This window comes from Dermochelys coriacea, chromosome 4 (assembly GCF_009764565.3).
Source record: "Dermochelys coriacea isolate rDerCor1 chromosome 4, rDerCor1.pri.v4, whole genome shotgun sequence".
NCBI lineage: Eukaryota > Metazoa > Chordata > Testudines > Dermochelyidae > Dermochelys > Dermochelys coriacea.
Genome location: NC_050071.1, coordinates 24,312,151 through 24,333,232, shown reverse-complemented (window position 1 = coordinate 24,333,232; position 21,082 = coordinate 24,312,151). Strand labels below are relative to the sequence as shown.

General features: G+C 42.5%; 1 protein-coding gene across 1 annotated transcript in view; it reads right to left on the bottom strand.

Moving 5' to 3' along the window:
- GRID2 (glutamate ionotropic receptor delta type subunit 2) overlaps window positions 1-21,082 on the bottom strand; it is a 1,041,562-nt gene that overhangs the window by 211,357 nt on the left and 809,123 nt on the right. Inside the window, 1 exon segment of the mRNA XM_038399416.2 lies at window positions 19,073-19,174. Within this exon segment, the coding sequence (XP_038255344.1) occupies window positions 19,073-19,174 (102 nt within the window).

Genomic DNA, 21,082 nt, shown 5'->3' with positions numbered 1-21,082 from the left:
TGTGCATTAAGACTAGACCATATTTGAAAGCTTTTAGAGTCCATATTGCATATTATTCCTAATACGTTGCTGCAAATAATGCAATCTTGACTTCTGAAGCTGTACACCATGCTGTATTCTGTACCAATACTAATATTATTAACCTAGATGCTGCATATTACAGAAAGTAAAGACAGACTTATGATAAGAATCATACTTTCAGGTTGTGATTTTCAGAAGTACTCAGCATAATTCTGTTCCTATTGAAGTCAATGGTAAAAGTCTCATTAAGTTCAGTGGAAGAAGAACGAGGCCAATCCACTTTTGAAAATCCCTCCTCATTTTATGTACCCACTTTCCTCTGATAACTGCAAAATATGATAAAATGATGGTCACACATAATTATCCAAGTTTTGGAGATAGGAATGTAACACACTGCTGGGACTACCCAGAACTGAGAGCTACTCTGTTATCTGAACAAGAGAGAGTTTTGCTGGCAATTTAGATTATGCATCAGCTTTCTGTCAGAACAGTCCTCCGTCCTCACCAGCAAATTCCTCAAGGCTGTCCTGGCCCAAACCTCGCTTAGCAGGTAACAATCAGTGAACTCCAGCCCCCAAAGTCCTTAGAGATGTTTCTCTGCAATGCACAGCCTCTATCACAGCGCATTCACAGAAGATATTAAGTTCACTGCTCCGTTAAAGAGTTTATTAACTTAACTGGGGTAAATGTACCCCTCCGTCCAAACACAGCATTGAATTGATTTATAATAAAAGTAAAACAAGTCTATGAACAAAAGAGCATAGATTAAGGGTTACCAAGTCACAGAGACAAATACAGAGACGCTTACAAGCAAATAAAAGTGAAAACAACCATCTAAAAGTCTAAAACTTAACCTAACAATATACAGTCTTGGTTCAAAATGGTTTCTTTTACCCATTGTCTCCTTTACACCTTTTTACTGGCCAGCCTCGCCAGGACCATTCACAGAGATGAAATCGCGTAGTTTCGTTGTGTCCTAAGGTGAAAGATAAAGATGAAGTCTCGCTCAGTTCCGTATATCCCTGTATATGTCTGTGTCTTACAAACCAGGTAGGTCTCCTGGGATGTAGTCTCCTGTGTCTTCCTGGGTTGCAGGACCCATGTTAATTCTTTGTCTTTCAAGTTCAGGAACAGGATAACCACCATCGGGATTTATTTTGACTGCTATGTTTACTACCAATATGTAAATGGAGGTAAACCCACATTCCTTTGTCTAGACCTTTTTATCATCATGATATTAATAACCAGCCTGTTATTAGCTTTCTTACGATACCTCACAAGGCGTATTCTATACAAGTATCATTGCAGTAGCGTGCAGGGTGTGAATACAGGGGTGCGTAGGGTCACAAGAGAAACTGACATAAAGTGAAGTGACTTGCCCCCAAGTGACAAAACTAGTAAGTAGCTGGGTTAGAAACTGACTCAGGTCTTCCAGTTCCCACTCTTCTTTTCTATGGACAGTGGCTTATTTATACTGTATGAGTATGGCATTATTTAGGCCTAAATAATTCAGGCTTTTTAATATAGTGGACACAGTTGGCTTTTTTAGACAACTTTTCTATCAGTAGGTAAGGTGTGACTGATTTGAGCAGACCTTCCCTAAAGGAAGAATGTCCAGTGATTATGGCACTAGCCTAGGACTTGAGACAGGCAGCTTCGATTCCCTGTACTGCCACAGACTTCCTGTGTGACCTTGGGCAAAGTCAGTCTTCCACCTGCAAAATGGGGATAATGGCACTTTTCTATCTCAAAGGGGTCCTGTAAGGATAAACACATTAGAGACTGAAATCCTCTTGTAATGGGGGCCATATAAATATAAGCAATATCTATAATAGGAAAAACTGCTATAACTAGTAATACTTTGCTTTCCTGTAAAAAGGTAAAATGAACTTTGATACTGCAGCCATTGCACCAATAGCAAATAGTTCACTTTAATATTTAAATTCTAAAGACATAGCATTTTTTAGTGCAACAGATACTCAATCCTGCCATTCTGTATGCCTACTGCTCTATTATCCTCTTAAATTATAAATTGCCAAACCCTATTTTTCTAAATATATACAAACAGATAATACATTCGTTTAAAAAAAGTTTATACTTGATCTCCTAAATGTCCAGCCATCCTCTGGACCTGATATTTGGATTCCAGTTTCCAGGTAGGAAAAGCAGCATGGTCACAGAAAGTTCCAATTCCAGCAGACTGTCTCCTAAGAGGTAGTGAATCTCATAATGTGTATTTCATACAGAATGACAGCTTCCATCTCAAGGACTGGTGTAACTAGAAAGACTAGCCAATAGCCAGCCCATTGTATCAATCTTCATGATGTGTTTATTTCACTGGTGGATGAATAAAATCATCTACCAGTGTCAATAAAATTACAGACATTTCACTGAACATTTTTCTCCATGTGTTTGGATGAAAAAATAACCAAAAAATTTCTTCCTCTCCCACCTTCTAAGATGGACATGAACAGCTGAGAGAGAAACAAGTGGGGATTTGTTGCTACCTTGGGAATTCTGTACTTTTTTTTTTTTAAACACAACTAAAGATGAAGAATAGGCCCAATACAAATTTTAAAACCCCTCTAAAATATTTCCAAAGTAGTTTTCTACAACATGTATATATACAGATTGTGTGATGGTGTGACATAGTGTGTGTAGTCCGTTCGTTTGACGACGACGTTTTCATGCTCTCTCTTTTTGTAGATTCTGGAGTGACTCTGAAGTCCGAAGTGTGGTGCGTATGCCTGGGAGCAGATCGGGCAGGCAAACTCATTGGTGAGCATCTTGGTAGCTATCATAGTAGTATGACAGGTTTCAGAGTAGCAGCCGTGTTAGTCTGTATTCGCAAAAAGAAAAGGAGTACTTGTGGCACCTTAGAGACTAACAAATTTATTAGAGCATAAGCTTTCGTGAGCTACAGCTCACTTCATCGGATGCATTTGGTGGAAAAAACAGAGGAGAGATTTATATACACACACACAGAGAGAACATGAAACAATGGGTTTATCATACACACTGTAAGGAGAGTGATCACTTAAGATAAGCCATCACCAGCAGCAGGGGGGGGAAAGGAGGAAAACCTTTCATGGTGACAAGCAAGGTAGGCTAATTCCAGCAGTTAACAAGAATATCAGAGGAACAGTGGGGGGTACGGTGGGGGGGGGAGAAATACCATGGGGAAATAGTTTTACTTTGTGTAATGACTCATCCATTCCCAGTCTCTATTCAAGCCTAAGTTAATTGTATCCAGTTTGCAAATTAATTCCAATTCAGCAGTCTCTCCTTGGAGTCTGTTTTTGAAGCTTTTTTGTTGAAGTATAGCCACTCTTAGGTCTGTGATCGAGTGACCAGAGTGATTGAAGTGTTCTCCAACTGGTTTTTGAATGTTCTAATTCTTGACATCTGATTTGTGCCCATTCATTCTTTTACGTAGAGACTGTCCAGTTTGGCCAACGTACATGGCAGAGGGGCATTGCTGGCACATGATGGCATATATCACATTGGTAGATGCGCAGGTGAACGAGCCTCTGATAGTGTGGCTGATGTGATTAGGCCCTATGATGGTATCCCCTGAATAGATATGTGGACAGAGTTGGCAACGGGCTTTGTTGCAAGGATAGGTTCCTGGGTTAGTGGTTCTGTTGTGTGGTGTGTGGTTGCTGGTGAGTATTTGCTTCAGATTGGGGGGCTGTCTGTAAGCAAGGACTGGCCTGTCTCCCAAGATCTGTGAGAGTGATGGATCGTCCTTCAGGATAGGTTGTAGATCCTTGATGATGCGTTGGAGAGGTTTTAGTTGGGGGCTGAAGGTGATGGCTAGTGGCGTTCTGTTGTTTTCTTTGTTGGGCCTGTCCTGTAGTAGGTGACTTCTGGGTACTCTTCTGGCTCTGTCAATCTGTTTCTTCACTTCAGCAGGTGGGTATTGTAGTTGTAGGAATGCATGATAGAGATCTTGTAGGTGTTTGTCTCTGTCTGAGGGGTTGGAGCAAATGCGGTTATATCGTAGCGCTTGGCTGTAGACAATGGATCGAGTGGTATGATCTGGATGAAAGCTAGAGGCATGTAGGTAGGAATAGCGGTCAGTAGGTTTCCGATATAGGGTGGTGTTTATGTGACCATCCCTTATTAGCACCGTAGTGTCCAGGAAGTGGATCTCTTGTGTGGACTGGTCCAGGCTAAGGTTGATGGTGGGATGGAAATTGTTGAAATCATGGTGGAATTCCTCAAGAGCTTCTTTTCCATGGGTCCAGATGATGAAGATGTCATCAATGTAGCGCAAGTAGAGTAGGGGCATTAGGGGACGAGAGCTGAGGAAACGTTGTTCTAAGTCAGCCATAAAAATGTTGGCATACTGTGGGGCCATGCGGGTACCCATCGCAGTGCCGCTGATTTGAAGGTATACATTGTCACCAAATGTGAAATAGTTATGGGTGAGGACAAAGTCACAAAGTTCAGCCACCAGGTTAGCCGTGACAGTATCGGGGATACTCTTCCTGACGGCTTGTAGTCCATCTTTGTGTGGAATGTTGGTGTAGAGGGCTTCTACATCCATAGTGGCTACGATGGTGTTTTTAGGAAGATCACCAATGGACTGTAGTTTCCTCAGGAAGTCAGTGGTGTCTCGAAGATAGCTGGGAGTGCTGGTAACGAAGGGCCTGAGGAGGGAGTCTACATAGCCAGACAATCCTGCTGTCAGGGTGCCAATGCCTGAGATGATGGGGCGTCCAGGATTTCCAGGTTTATGGATCTTGGGTAGTAGATAGAATACCCCAGGTCGGGGTTCTAGGGGTGTGTCTGTGCGGATTTGTTCTTGTGCTTTTTCAGGGAGTTTCTTGAGCAAATGCTGTAGTTTCTTTTGATAACTCTCAGTGGGATCAGAGGGTAATGGCTTGTAGAAAGTGGTGTTGGAGAGCTGCCTAGTAGCCTCTTGTTCATACTCCGACCTATTCATGATGACGACAGCACCTCCTTTGTCAGCCTTTTTGATTATGATGTCAGAGTTGTTTCTGAGGCTGTGGATGGCACTGTGTTCTGCATGGCTGAGGTTATGGGGTAAGCGATGCTGCTTTTCATAGAATCATAGAATCATAGAATATCAGGGTTGGAAGGGACCCCAGAAGGTCATCTAGTCCAACCCCCTGCTCAAAGCAGGACCAAGTCCCAGTTAAATCATCCTAGCCAGGGCTTTGTCAAGCCTGACCTTAAAAACCTCTAAGGAAGGAGATTCTACCACCTCCACAATTTTCCACAATTTCAGCTCGTGCACGTCGGCGGAAGCACTCTATGTAGAAATCCAGGCTGCTGTTTCGACCTTCAAGAGGAGTCCACCCAGAATCCTTCTTTTTGTAGTGTTGGCAGGAAGGTCTCTGTGGGTTAATATGTTGGTCAGAGGTGTGTTGGAAATATTCCTTTAGTCTGAGACGTCGAAAATAGGATTCTAGGTCACCACAGAACTGTATCATGTTCGTGGGGGTGGAGGGGTTCAGAAAGAAGGATTCTGGGTGGACTCCTCTTGAAGGTCGAAACAGCAGCCTGGATTTCTACATAGAGTGCTTCCGCCGACGTGCACGAGCTGAAATTGTGGAAAAGCAGCATCGCTTACCCCATAACCTCAGCCATGCAGAACACAGTGCCATCCACAGCCTCAGAAACAACTCTGACATCATAATCAAAAAGGCTGACAAAGGAGGTGCTGTCGTCATCATGAATAGGTCGGAGTATGAACAAGAGGCTACTAGGCAGCTCTCCAACACCACTTTCTACAAGCCATTACCCTCTGATCCCACTGAGAGTTACCAAAAGAAACTACAGCATTTGCTCAAGAAACTCCCTGAAAAAGCACAAGAACAAATCCGCACAGACACACCCCTAGTACCCTGACCTGGGGTATTCTATCTGCTACCCAAGACCAATAAACCTGGAAAACCTGGACGCCCCATCATCTCAGGCATTGGCACCCTAACAGCAGGATTGTCTGGCTATGTAGACTCCCTCCTCAGGCCCTTCGTTACCAGCACTCCCAGCTATCTTTGAGACACCACTGACTTCCTGAGGAAACTACAGTCCATTGGTGATCTTCCTAAAAACACCATCCTAGCCACTATGGATGTAGAAGCCCTCTACACCAACATTCCACACAAAGATGGACTACAAGCCGTCAGGAAGAGTATCCCCGATACTGTCACGGCTAACCTGGTGGCTGAACTTTGTGACTTTGTCCTCACCCATAACTATTTCACATTTGCTGACAATGTATACCTTCAAATCAGCGGCACTGCGATGGGTACCCGCATGGCCCCACAGTATGCCAACATTTTTATGGCTGACTTAGAACAACGCTTCCTCAGCTCTCGTCCCCTAATGCCCCTACTCTACTTGCGCTACATTGATGACATCTTCATCATCTGGACCCATGGAAAAGAAGCTCTTGAGGAATTCCACCATGATTTCAACAATTTCCATCCCACCATCAACCTCAGCCTGGACCAGTCCACACAAGAGATCCACTTCCTGGACACTACGGTGCTAATAAGGGATGGTCACATAAACACCACCCTATATCGGAAACCTACTGACCGCTATTCCTACCTACATGCCTCTAGCTTTCATCCAGATCATACCACTCGATCCATTGTCTACAGCCAAGCGCTACGATATAACCGCATTTGCTCCAACCCCTCAGACAGAGACAAACACCTACAAGATCTCTATCATGCATTCCTACAACTACAATACCCACCTGCTGAAGTGAAGAAACAGATTGACAGAGCCAGAAGAGTACCCAGAAGTCACCTACTACAGGACAGGCCCAACAAAGAAAACAACAGAACGCCACTAGCCATCACCTTCAGCCCCCAACTAAAACCTCTCCAACGCATCATCAAGGATCTACAACCTATCCTGAAGGACGATCCATCACTCTCACAGATCTTGGGAGACAGGCCAGTCCTTGCTTACAGACAGCCCCCCAATCTGAAGCAAATACTCACCAGCAACCACACACCACACAACAGAACCACTAACCCAGGAACCTATCCTTGCAACAAAGCCCGTTGCCAACTCTGTCCACATATCTATTCAGGGGATACCATCATAGGGCCTAATCACATCAGCCACACTATCAGAGGCTCGTTCACCTGTGCATCTACCAATGTGATATATGCCATCATGTGCCAGCAATGCCCCTCTGCCATGTACATTGGCCAAACTGGACAGTTTCTACGTAAAAGAATGAATGGGCACAAATCAGATGTCAAGAATTAGAACATTCAAAAACCAGTTGGAGAACACTTCAATCTCTCTGGTCACTCGATCACAGACCTAAGAGTGGCTATCCTTCAACAAAAAAGCTTCAAAAACAGACTCCAAGGAGAGACTGCTGAATTGGAATTAATTTGCAAACTGGATACAATTAACTTAGGCTTGAATAGAGACTGGGAATGGATGAGTCATTACACAAAGTAAAACTATTTCCCCATGGTATTTCTCCCCCCCCACCCCACCCCGCACTGTTCCTCTGGTATTCTTGTTAACTGCTGGAATTAGCCTACCTTGCTTGTCACCGTGAAAGGTTTTCCTCCTTTCCCTCCCCTGCTGCTGGTGATGGCTTATCTTAAGTGATCACTCTCCTTACAGTGTGTATGATAAACCCATTGTTTCATGTTCTCTGTGTGTGTGTGTATATAAATCTCTCCTCTGTTTTTTCCACCAAATGCATCCGATGAAGTGAGCTGTAGCTCACGAAAGCTTATGCTCTAATAAATTTGTTAGTCTCTAAGGTGCCACAAGTTCTCCTTTTCTTTTTATCATAGTAGTATGACGCTTTTTCCTTGCAGCTAACAATCAATTATTTCTGTCCTCTTCAAAGGCTTGAAAAGTTCTGAGTGCTGTGTGTTACCATGCTGATCTATTTAATGCAGCCATCTCAAGATCATCCAGTTTCATTGCCCCAAAGTGTATGCTGTTCATGATGCTGTCCTTGTAGTGCTTTCTGGGGTGGCCTTGATTCCGATGTCCTTGTGCCAATTCTCCACAGAAAATTTTTCTGGGGAGTCAATATTCAGGCATCCTAATGATATGTCCAACCCAGTGTAGTAGGGCTTTTATCAGCATGGCCTCGATTCTTATGGCATTTAAGTTTTGGAGAACCTACAGCCTGGTAGTTTTGTCCTGCCAGTGGATCCCTATAATGGCATGCAGAGACCGCATGTGGAAGGCCTTTAGCTGTTTGATAGGCCATTTGTATAGCATCCAGGTCTCACAGCCCTAGAGGAGAGATTTGAGCACAAAAGCATTTTAAAGTTTTATTTTTGTTGAGAGGGTTATTGTTGTGGGATTTCAGGACTTTGTTACATAGCTTTCCTAATGACTGAGAAGCTTTCTGAATCCTGTTCGTGATCTCTTTGTCAAGAGATCCAGCATGGGAGATGTTGCTGCCAAGACAAGTAAAACTGTCAACTTGCTTTAGTTGAATTCCACTAATGGAGATGCTAGAGGATATAGCACAGAGCGATGAAGATGATTGGTGCAACACCACAGTTTTCTCCAGGCTGATTGTGGGGCCAAACAATGTTGATGCTTCAGCAAAGCGATCTGTGATGCACTGGGCGATCTCCCTGTGTGTGTGCTAGGATGGGACAATCATCTGCAAAGAATGCTTCTTTTATTAGTAGTTCTGTTACTTTTATTTTTTGCTTTAAGCCTGACAAGATTGAAGACTGAGCCATTGGGTCTGTATATGATGTATATGCCTCTGTTGAGACCATTTGTAGCATGGTTGAGAACATGGGTGAAGAAGAGGTTGAACAATACAGTGGCGAGGATACAGACTTGTTTGACTCCCTTTGAAATGGGAAAGGAGTCAGTGAGATCTCCATTAAAAAGTTGAACTTGCATCCCCTTGTGAAATAAATGAATGATCTTTATAAGTTTTGGTGGGCAACCAAGTTTGCTGAGGACATAGTGTAAAGGTTTTATTGGCACTTGTTTGGGTGATCTACATAACTGACTTGTTGCTTTCATGCCATCCCAAACTCATGCACAGAAAACCTTTGTACCACATCATCAAATAATCCACACATTCCCCCCCATGCATATGCTTCACTACCTTTTGACTAATAGATGCATATTACAATTACAGAATATGTCTGAGAGAGGCCTCACCCGTACCACACTTCTACCACAAGCAGCCATCGTCAATTCATAGTGGTGTGTGGTTGCCAGTCATGCTGATAACATGTATATACCACCCAACTTGTGCTTTGTAAATGCCACATATCTTAAAGAAAATAAACATTTATAAATGTTTTAGGCACCAAACCTGCATGTGTTTAGAAGCTACATGGGGGCACAGTAAGCAGGGATGAAGGGAGGTGCATGTAGGCTTGAACGTGGATGTGGATAGAGGGCCACATTTTATGGAGAGAGCATGGAGAAAAAAAGAAGGGTTTGACCAGCAGGGGACACAGAATGGGAATAGTGGAGGGACAGGGACAGCAGCTTTTAGGCCTTTATTATAGAATACTGTAATAATTGTAATAAAAATTTTATTCCAATCTCCCCTAAAGCATCCAGCATTTTTTCTTGCTCCATTCCTCTTTGTTTCAGATTCCTTCATTATTTTTGTCCCATGATTTCTCACTCTACATCATTCTCATTGTTTGTTCTCCTAGGTATGCTTAAATACTTGATTATTTCTTCTTTTTTATCCTTCTTTGAAGGAACTTTTGTCATTTTATGTAACTCAGTGGTGAAGGTCAAATCCTGAAGATAGTCTCAGCTTTTGAAACAGGGACATGGCTTCCTACCTTACTTAGTTTTCCTTTTTCAGTCTGAATGCCACATATCTTAAAAAAATAAACATTTATAAATGTTTTATGTGCCAAACCTGCAAGTGCAAAAAGGTGCCTGAAAAGGTGGACTACCTGCCATTACCTTATCCAAGAAAGCATTGACTACTTCAAGGATTTTAAAAATGTGCATCATGTACATTTCTGTGTTTAATCCTGTGAAACAAGTACCGTACTCTCTCTCACCTAATGATGTTCTCTGAGATGTTGATTATATCTTTTGCTACCCTGCTCCTGAACTGTTCTGACTGCTCTTTCAAAACACAGTTCTTCCTGTTCACAATCAGCTTGAAGATGGATAGCCACTCAAATACTGCCTCATCTCTTTCACAGCTGTGTAACCCAATGGTCTGTTCTCTTTTTAGTTCCTGCAGAGTTATTGGATTGGACAAAGTTTTCAATCCACATAGTTATATCTAATTAACATGTGTAATAAGTAACAGGAAACGATACACAGATATGTATTGCAACATACCATTCTGTATCTCTAGTTCAGTGGTGGGCAAACTTTTTGGGCTGAGGGCCACATCTGGGTGGGGAAATTGTATGTGGGGCCAGGGCAGGGGGTTGGGGTGCGGGAGGGGGTGTGGTGTGCAGGAACAGGCTCAGGACAAGGAATTGGGGCACAGGAGGGGTGTGGGGTGGATGAGGGGGCTCAGGGAAGGGGATTGGGGTGCAGGAGGGGTGCAGAGTGCAGGAGGGAGCTCAGGGCAGGGGGTTGGGTGCACTGGGGTGCAGGGTGTGACAGGGAGCTCAGGGCAGGGAGTTGGGGTGCAGGAGGGGTGCAAGGTGCAGGCAGGTGGCTTAGGGCAGGGAGTAAGGGGGCGGTGTGCAGGAGGGATTCGGGCTCCGGCCTGGCATTGCTTACCTAAAGCGGCTCCGGGGTGGCAGCAGCGTGCACCGAGGCCAGGGCAGGCTCCCTGCATGCCTGCCCTGGCCCAACACCGCGCAGCTCTGGGAAGCGGCCAGCACCATGACCCTGCACGGCCACTGTGGAGTTGGGGGCGGGGGGGGGCACAGAGCTCTGCACGATGCCCTTGGCACGCCTCCAGATACCTCCACCGAAGCTCCCATTGGCTGCGGTTCTCCATTCCCAGCCAATGGGAATTGTGGGGGGGTAGTGCCTGGAGGCAAGGGCAATGCACGGAGCCCTCTGCCCCCACCGCCCCGCAGGGGCAATCCCGTGGGCCAGATCCAAAGCCCTGAAGGGCTGGATTCTGCCCATGGGCCATAGTTTGCCCACCCCTACTCTAGTTACTATCCTTTTTTTTCCCCTTCTTGTTCCTGCCTGCATTTTCAGGTCAACCCAGTACTGATCATATCTAGCTCCCGTGTGTACTTATAGTTGCTCTCTATAAAATCATAATTATAAACCACAACCAATGTATAGTTGTAGTATGAGATACGCATTCTTCACACAAGGCCACTATACTCTTGATCCATGTTACAATACCTTAAAGCAGGGGTTCTCAATCTTTTTCATAACATGGACTATACCTTCACCTTAGAAAGATCATCATGTGGGTACCTCCCGTCCCATTCATTAACACATGGGCTACATCCCATCCCATTCCTGACTGTCTTAAAATTGTACTAAGGCTGATAATACATTTTTATGAACTATACAAGTAGCTATTTATTACACAGAATTTAGGAGTTCCACAGAGATACTGTACGTTAGATATAAACTTCCACAAAAACTCTCAAGGAAATAATAAAATGCACAATATTCTAATCTAATCTAATCAATCTAATAGACACAGAAATTTTAAAAATTGACCACTAAGTAAAAATAGTCCTAGACATTTATTTTGTGTGAGAGAACGAATATCTAAAGCAAGTTTGTAGTTAATACATTAAGCTGTATTTGAGTTATGCCATATACGATACATTTCAGAAATTTGTGAGAGCCCTACAATTCAATAGTTATTTCTCCAGCTAAGCTGAAACTTTTACTTGGATGGTAGTGGCAATAGGCGACGGGGGAAGATCTGAGCAGAACCCACTCATGAGATGCAAGACAGAAAGTAACTTTGTTCAGAGAGCTGGAGCAAGTGGGGCTGATCAGGATCAGAAATGAAAAATATGAGAGAGTCTTAACTAGGGAAGTGAACCACCATCAACAGTGCCGCCTAGCGATCAGGGGTTTGTGGCAGGTCACCTCCTCACTGTAAATATAGTTCTGTCCTTCACTGCCCTCCAAGGGATTCCAATCCTTTCCTTTAGCACAGGGACTTGGGATCTGGGCCTTCCCAGGCTGGGTTCTCCCTCAAGGTGAAGGCTCCTGTTGTGGTCATCATGTCTTCTTGGAGTGGGTAGAGGAGCCCAGGCCCACTCTCTCGACTGAGCTCCATTCCAAGGCCCAGTGGTGGACAGCTATGCTCTGCATCTTAGGGTGCTATGCAGCTGCGCCCCTAAACCACTTCCTACCCAAGTTTCCTTCTCCTCAGAGAGTAGACCAAAGAATCTCAGATCAAGTCTTTGACCTGCACACTCAGTCACCAGCCTCTTCTTTGTAGGTTTGCTCGGGTCTGAGTTGTCTGGTCTCGGGCAATGAGCTCCTGGGCAGCACTTCCCCCACAGAGCTCAGAACAGTGCTCTTCTCCCCCCTTAAACTGTCTGCCCCCCTCTGAGGTGCTCCACTTCCCATTTTAAGCCCTGTTTCCAGCTTGCTCAGGTGGGCCACATTGGCCCAGATCTGTTCCTTAACCCCTTGCCCTCTGGTATGGGGTTTGTACACCCTATCACAAGGCACTTCTGTGGCTTTCTCAATAATAAAACACAAAAGGTGAAATCCTGCCTCTTTTGAAGCCAATGACAAAACTCCCATTGATTTCAGTGGAGTCAGGATTTCATCCAAAGAACTTGCCTCAAAAGGAAAATGTTATTATTAGAGTACACTGCATAGTAAAGCCCCACATGGGACTATTTTCTAATCCCAGTCCTACCTGCTCCCGCTATTATGGCAGCGGGTCCCATGGGACCCACAGATCCCAGTCCAGCTGTAGGGCTCTACAGTAGTCCTGCGTAGAGCTCTGCTGCACAGTGACAAAAACACATTCAAGCAAATAGATTTGTATCTGCATCGATTCTTTCTATGAGGAGGATATCATGTGGGGGAAGAGATTATTAGATGGGTGGAGGGGCAATGGGATACTTGTATCTCTGTTTGATAACTGCTATATTTTAGGAATTTGTCCTAATTATAAGTAATTTACAGAATGATATTTTATGAACAAAGAGCACTGTCTGAGTGCATTTTTATAAACCTTTCACTGACAGTTATATTTGCATATTCCACTATCTTCCCCATCTTTAATCTGATGTTCTCCTAATCCACAAACCCTCTCAGGAGAACCTTCTAATTATGATTGATTTATCTACATGTAATCACGTCATCTTTTTCTGGCTTATTAGTCATAAAAACTGCATGTGCAAATGGGAGAATAACGAGATTGGGTATTATTAGACATACCTGAGTAACTAACTGGTTCTAAGGTGGAACTATTCTTTTTTGTAATATTTCCTAAATATTTCTGTTTCTCTACATGAATAAAGATTTTATTTGATGGGTGACACAGAAATCAGTAAAAATATATTTGTCCCCACCCCACAACAGAGTTTTTAACGTCATAAGAAGTGCAGCATGGTTCTGATGTTGAAATCTGTGAAGTTCTGCCAAAATCTATGGCAATTAAAAAAACCTCCCAAAACTTAACACAATAAAAATGGAAGAGAGGAAAGACTCATTCAGAAGGAGGCGAGATTCATTCTTAGATCTATAGCCAGAATGGACCACTATGATCCTCTAAGACATCCTCCATAACACAGGCCATAGAACTGAAGCATATCTTTTACAAAAACATCCATTTTTGATTTAAACATTTCTAGTGATGGAGAATCTACCCTAACCCTTGGTAACTTGTTCTAATAGTTAACTATCCTCACTGTTAAAAATTTACCTTATTTCTAGTCAGAATTTGTCAAACATCAACTTCTAGCCACTTGAACTTTCTACGCCTATTCAATCTTAAAATCACATCTTGTGTCTAGGCTCCTGGAAGACAGCAAACTGTCCTGTTGTCTGCCTGTCTCTTGCAGAATGTTCTTTTCATTCTTCTTAGTATAGAACCCCTGACAAGGATTCTCTGCCTTCCTGGGACAACTGGAGATCTCTTTGTGAGCATACTTGTTCTGTTTATAGCTTGGGCTGAGCAGCGACCCACAGGTGTGTTCTGCACACCTTTCCATTCCATTCAGCCAGCTAGATCTTCAGAGATTCCTTCCATAGTTTCCAAGCTGCAGACCTGGTAGTGACCAGAAACCTCCAGCTGTGTGTGAAGCTCGTAGCTCCAGGTTATCTTCCCTTTGGTAGTCACAGTATGCCCATTCCTTACCTGCCTCTGGCTGTGTAGAACGTCATCTTATCCTTTTGCCTCTGGTGATTATCAATTGTCAAGCCGCCTCTCTCATTTCCTCTCTCTCTATCTCTCTATTTCTTTGGTGCCCAGTTCATTTCTTCTTTGAACCTGAGTTAGTGATGTTTCCAAAATCTGCTCATCTAAGAACTCCTTAGATTCTCCATAGTATCTATACTTGTCCTTCCACTCCAAGAATCCTTTTTTCCACCACAGTCACAACTTGTAATTCATACCCAGGAAGTTCCTTTCTCTGGCTTCAGAACATGGCACATCTGTTGCAGGTCACAACCACTGTTCCATTACTAGATCATGATATCGTGCATTGTAGTGTACGTAGAAAGTTAGCCTCTGACACTCCTCCTCTAAACCCCCTCCAAAACTTCCCTTTGCCACTACTATGAGGTAGCGGAGTCACAGAAATCAAAGTTTAAAAGGAATAACAACACTCTAGAAGGATTTAAGGCAACTCATTGACTTCAGGAGGACTACCCAAATACTTAAACTTAAGAATGTGCTTTAGTTCTTTGCTGGATCAGGGCCAAGATGCTCAGAATCTGGCAGACCAGAGTGCTAAGATCATTAGCCACTGACAACTTAAATAAATTCCATACCACTATTTATAACCTTTGCTGCTTGAAACCTCCCTGAGAGGAGCGAGAGAGAGAGAGCGAGAGCAAGAAAATTTCCTCCTTTTAGATGAAGTGCACGGGTAAAATCCTGGCATCAGTGAAGTCAATAGCTCATCTCTCAGAGTATGCCTACACTGCAATAAAATACCTATGGCTGGCATGTGTCAGCTGACTCGGACTCACAGGGCTTGGACTACAGGATTATAAAATTGCAGTGTAGCTGTTTGGACTCAAGCTGGAGACTGGGCTTTGTAACCCTCTTCCCTCGTGGGGTCCCAGAGCCCAGGCTCCAGCCTGAGCCCAAATGTCTACACTGCAATTTATAGTCCTGCAGTCCTAACCCTGCAGCTGACCTGGACAGATGCAGGTGTTTTATTGCATTATAGACATACCCTCACTGACTTCAATAGCACCAGGACTTCACCCCAGGTGTCAAATACAAACATATACTTCTGCCCCTGAAAGAACATATCATAGCAAAAAGAGAGACTTTTATAGATTATCAAGACTCTGTTCTGCTTAAGAGATTTTCATTGACAGCAAAAACAATATTTTGCCATTAACTGTAATTTAACATGCTTGGTTTATTTCTGGCACCTTGATCTTGTTCTTACAAACACTAGAATATTATCCCAAAATGCCCCTTCCTTCCCATAAAAGCTAACATTTTTGTATCATTGTTATTAGTCATGCCCAATAAATTATGTGAACCAAAGACATGAACTGAGCTGAACCATGCTAAAATTAGTAACAAGCAACAGCCATGCCTATAAACTAGGGCAACGTGTGTGTGTGTGTGTGTGTGTGTGTGTGTGTGTGTGTGTGTGTGTGTGTGTGTGTGTGTGTGTGTGTGAGAGAGAGAGAGAGAGAGAGAATATAATTTGACAGATGAATTTTAATTAAAGGCCAGATCCTGTGAAACTTTGCTTGCTCAAGCATATCCACTGGCACACAGCAGTAAAACTTTGAAGGATCAGGCCCTAAATTTATAATATCATCAATACAATTGGCAGCAACAGCAGTAATATTTAGTCTAGCACTAAGTTAGAGGAGGTAAGAGACAATGATAGAAAACTAGTGCAATTGCCATTACTGCATTTTCCATCTCTTTTGCCCTCCTTCGGTTTTCCATTTTGTTGTCTGATTGATTTTTTTATCTTTTCTTTTCTACACCAAACTTTTGTATGTGAGCAGGAAATAATTATATAAAAATGCCCTTTCCACTTCTTATGAATTCTAGAATGTAAGCAAAAATGGACCCATCAGCACAACTCAGGTTTATCATCCAAACAGATCAAACATTTAATTGATTTCAATCAGAGTTGCAGATTCCTACCACCTCTGAAAATGAAGCCCTTATTTAGGTGCCTAACTTTAGGCACCTAACTTAGAAAATATGTGCTTTGGTGCATAAAATATAATGAGCCTGTCATAAAAATAAAGGGAAGGGTAAACACCTTTAAAATCCATCCTGGCCAGAGGAAAAACCCTTGCACCTGTAAAGGGTTAAGAAGCTAGGATAACCTCGCTGGCACCTGACCACAATGACCAATGAGGAGACAAGATACTTTCAAAGCTGGAAGGAGGGAGAAACAAAGGGTCTGCATCTGTCTGTGTGATGCTTTTGCCAGGGACAGAACAGGAATGGAGTCTTAGAATTTAGTAAGTAATCTAGCTAGATACGAGTTAGATTATGATTTTTTTAAATGGCTGAGAAAATTAAGTTGTGCTGAATAGAATGGATATTCCTGTTTTTGTGTCTTTTTGTAACTTAAGGTTTTGCCTAGAGGGATTCTCTATGTTTTGAATCTAATTACCCTGTAAGGTATTTACCATCCTGATTTTACAGACGTGATTCTTTTTACCTTTTTTTCTATTAAAATTCTTCTTGTAAGAAACTGAATGCTTTTTTCATTGTTCTTAAGATCCAAGAATTTGGGTCTGTGTTCACCTATGCAAATTGGTGATGATTTTTATCAAGCCTTCCCCAGGCATGGGGGTGCAAGGTTTTGGTGAGGATTTTAGGGGGAAAGACGTTTCCAAACAACGCTTTCTCAAAAAACAAACCCGGTGAGACTTTGGTGGTGGCAGTGGAAGTCCAAGGGCAAAGGGTAAAATAGTTTGTACCTTGGGGAAGTTTTAACCTAAGCTGGTAAAAGTAAGCTTAGGAGCTTTTCATGCAGATCCCCACATCTGTACCGTAGAATTCAGATTGGGGAAGGAAACTCGACAGAGCCTTAAGTGGTACTCTGGGTCAAAGACAGTTTTGCAAGACTCGAACCATCAGACTTCATTTACCAACCATGGAAAGCCTTACTAATTGCTTAAAAGACAGAGGAAAGTCTTACTGTATAAAGGCAATGGGGATCATTTTCATCTTCCTCGCCCACTGCCTCTAGTTCATAGTCTTCATTTAAAAAGAGACTCAATTAACAAAATGAAGGATTAATCAATTTGCATGAAGGCACCATTTAAATACTACCAAGTTGCAGTTGTGTTTGGAAACATGTTGCTTCAAAAATAACACAAACACAAAATAGAAATTGCCCTCTGGATGCAAATATCAGCCAGTGGTCTTTGTTTGTGTGGGGGCTGTGGAGGCTGTCTTCTATGGGATGTGTTGCTGAACATCCTTCTTTTTTGGCTTATACAAAACTATCAGTGTGAGTAATTACTATTTTTTTTCCACACCAGTGTCTAAGTTGCTAAACGTTCATAATATAATTTTTTTGTCAGAAGAATGCTCCCCGGCAAGCTAACTGAAATGATAACTAGGGATGAAATTATAGAATCTGAAAAAAAGGCAAGATACTAATTTGAATTTCCTTTGATAAAGAACATTCACTGAACATTTCTGTTGCAAGAAAATTATGTTGAATCAATTTAAGTTTATACCAAGCAAAGTGCAAAGGCCATCCATTGCTGTTGTGATACTAGTTTGAGGAATATCCATCAATTAGCATCAAAGTATAAAAAATATAAATACTGCTTTGTCTTTTTATATCAATTCATTCTATTTTTTTAACCAGGGTCGAACATATGATTCTCTTAAACAAAACAGACAATAGTAAAAGCACATGGGACAACCATATTTATAGTATCTTCTAAAAGCTAGATTTTAACCTGTCATGGGATAAAACCCCAAAAAGCAAAATTTGTGTTTTAGTTGTACCCCTAACTCCCTGATATCACCCTCTAACTTAGCCCAGCTGAATTCTTTTCTGTACAAGGCAACATCTATAAGGGAAATAATAGAAACCCACCCCTGTATCTTCATTTATAAATAGGTGTCCAGATCCTCACCCCTGACCAAGAACTAGAATGGTATTGACTACAAAGGTGGCTTAAAATAATCTTTGTACTAGTCCTGAACCTTGATTGAGTCTTTGTTGGGCCAGTCCCAGCTGTGAATGGCCACAAAAGGTTGAAACATCTCAGGCAGGCAACACTACTCACACCCCCTTTTCTCAGGTCAACTCCTCTGTTCATGTGGCCAGGAGAGTGTGCGGTACAGAAGCCTCTATGCAGGCTCTGTGCCCACCAAATTGTCTCTCCATTTGGGTATGACCCTTCCTTGACCAGCTTCATGCCCTTCCTTTGATCCAGCAGCATGACACGCAGTGAACACAGCACAGAGGAGAATTTGGCCCAGGGAACTCTGAGAGGAAGGTTATTTCACTGAACTAACATAATTCACCCTAAGCCAATCTTTGTTATTTTCTAAGTGCAGTAATTTGTGTCAAACTGCACTCTGTTTGGCACAGTAATTTGAAGGCAGCTATATCTTATGCATCCTTTAGAGTTTTAGCTAGGAAACCTTAGCTGGCAGGCAAGTTTGTGTTGCTCTTTTGAGTTAACACAGGTTGATTGGATAACTTACTATGTGCCTATGGAAGCTTTTAATGTCTTTAATTCCAACTTTGAAATGGACTTTATTGGTAATATAATAATATGTTAGAAAATCTCCATTGATCCAGTATTGGCAAGGAGAAACTCAATTCTGTGACAGTTGACTATGTTTCAGTTTCTTTTTAAACTGTGTAATTTATTTTCAAAATCCTTTTTAATCACCATTAGTCAATAACCTATTAGTCGAAAGCAAGAAGGAGAAAAGTAGCATTCCTCTAAATGGAAAACACTCAGAATCTCTTACCAGCACAGTCACCACACGCAGAATCACCCCACGCATGTTATTCTCCAGTTTTCTGTCTGTTAGTGACCCATTCAGACCTGTGAGAGGATTCCAGCAGCCAAGCTGAAAAATAAAATATGATTTGTCACCTCATTGTCCATAACATTTTGTCAGCCATTCCTGTTATGGAGCTTTAAATGGGAGCAAAAGAAAACCTTCCAGAAACAATGGGATGGAAAGTCAAAAGGGGGTTTGCCCATACATTCATTTTTAAAATGCAAATTAGGAATATCAGTTTCTGCTTTTAAATACCATGTGCAGTGTATGACATCATCCAGGACAGTGGAGGATATTCATTGCTTTAGAAGGGTGAGGACTTCTGAATTAACGAGGAACATTTAAAATGTGAGATGGCTATAGCAATACCTACACCTCACTTCTAGTGATACACTAATTGGGAAAATAGTAGCTAACATAATTCTAGCATGGTGTCTGCTGCAGCACCCTTTCTAGTGGAACTTTGAGGAAAAGAGTTACATTAGCTTTAATTAAACCGCATATCGTTCATTGATAAAGAAACGGTTGCCATATTTAACTAAGCTAAAAGCCCCATTTAAAGATGATTGAGGGAAAGACCATCTGATGGGCAAACCATAGCGTCCATGGAGGATCTGTAATAGAGGATGCAGAAAAAGAAAAGAATACCTGCTTACTTTGTACCAGAGCTATCATTTCCCTTGGGCTGCTATGGATAGAGGCTTTTCCTTGCAATGATTAACTGCTTTTTAATCTCAAATCAGGAAAATTACTTATCTGTAACTTGACTTGTCTGAAAATATAAATTGCCTGCATTCCTGAGCAATGGTAGCTGTGTGTCCCATGGCCAGAAAACCTGCTTGTGCCTCAGCACCCTCTAGAACCCCTAGTAAGTTTGTTCCTTAGTGTCCCTAAATGATTTCTTGGAGCACTTGTGTCTCAGAGCTCTAGGTTACCAAGACCCAATTCAAAACACTATAAAAGGACTCCCTCTAATTTAAATAGCCTTTGGAAAAGGACCTAAATGCACTCTGAGGGAGGGGAAATCTCAATGCACCAGAACTGAGGCAGTGCCAAAATCCCCTTCCCAACCTGGATATCCATATCCATGCAGCGAAACCAACTTAAAGTTTCTTAAAGAAATCGGCTCTTAGAGAAGTCATTGTAATCTACTGGGAACACCTATTATAAACGCTGCAAAGTTGCAGGCATGGCAGAGTGCTGGAACCGTATGCAATAGCTGGACAATGATACAGAGAACCTTGGCAGACTGTGGTGAGAAAAAAACTTAAGAGGTTACCGAGACACCAGAATTTGCTCTTTGTATAAGGTATAACTAACCCTTATGAGAAAGTCCTATAGAATTTAATCAACAATTATATCCTTCCTATAGAGTTTTGTAAACCAACTCATAGAACTCCCCAGCAGGGATATGTGGAACTTATAATTTCTATAGAAAGGCTATCATGGTCTACCAGCTCCTATGGGTTTTTAGCATATATTTTATAGAGGCCTATTTAATTTGCATACAGCCCGAACGCATTCTCTAAGACTTATCTGAAGAAACTCGTGCCTCAAAGGGTCAAATCCTTTGTGGGATAGTAGACTGGTCAATCTCACACTTGAAGCCCAAGACTCCATGAGTAGGAATCTAGGACTAGATCCACAAAAGGACTTGGGAGCCTAACTGCTGCTTTAGGCACCTAAGTCCAACATTTGTGCACTTTTGAGATCCTCAAATCCAATGCTCAGCTGTCACTTAAGCCGCCAAATGCCAAAATTCCCAGGGTGTCTAAGTTCCTGTTGGTAAAGTCCCTGTGGCTCCTTCAGTGCTGCCAATGGGCAAGCTCAAAAAGCACCCGAGTCCTGACACTGCCCAACTGCTTGGCCCTTTAGCTCATGGTGAAGCTCAGCAGGATTCTTAAACTAGGCACTTTCCCCACATTTCACCTGCAGGACCTGATTCATTGGGCGTGCTCTGAGTACACCTACTAG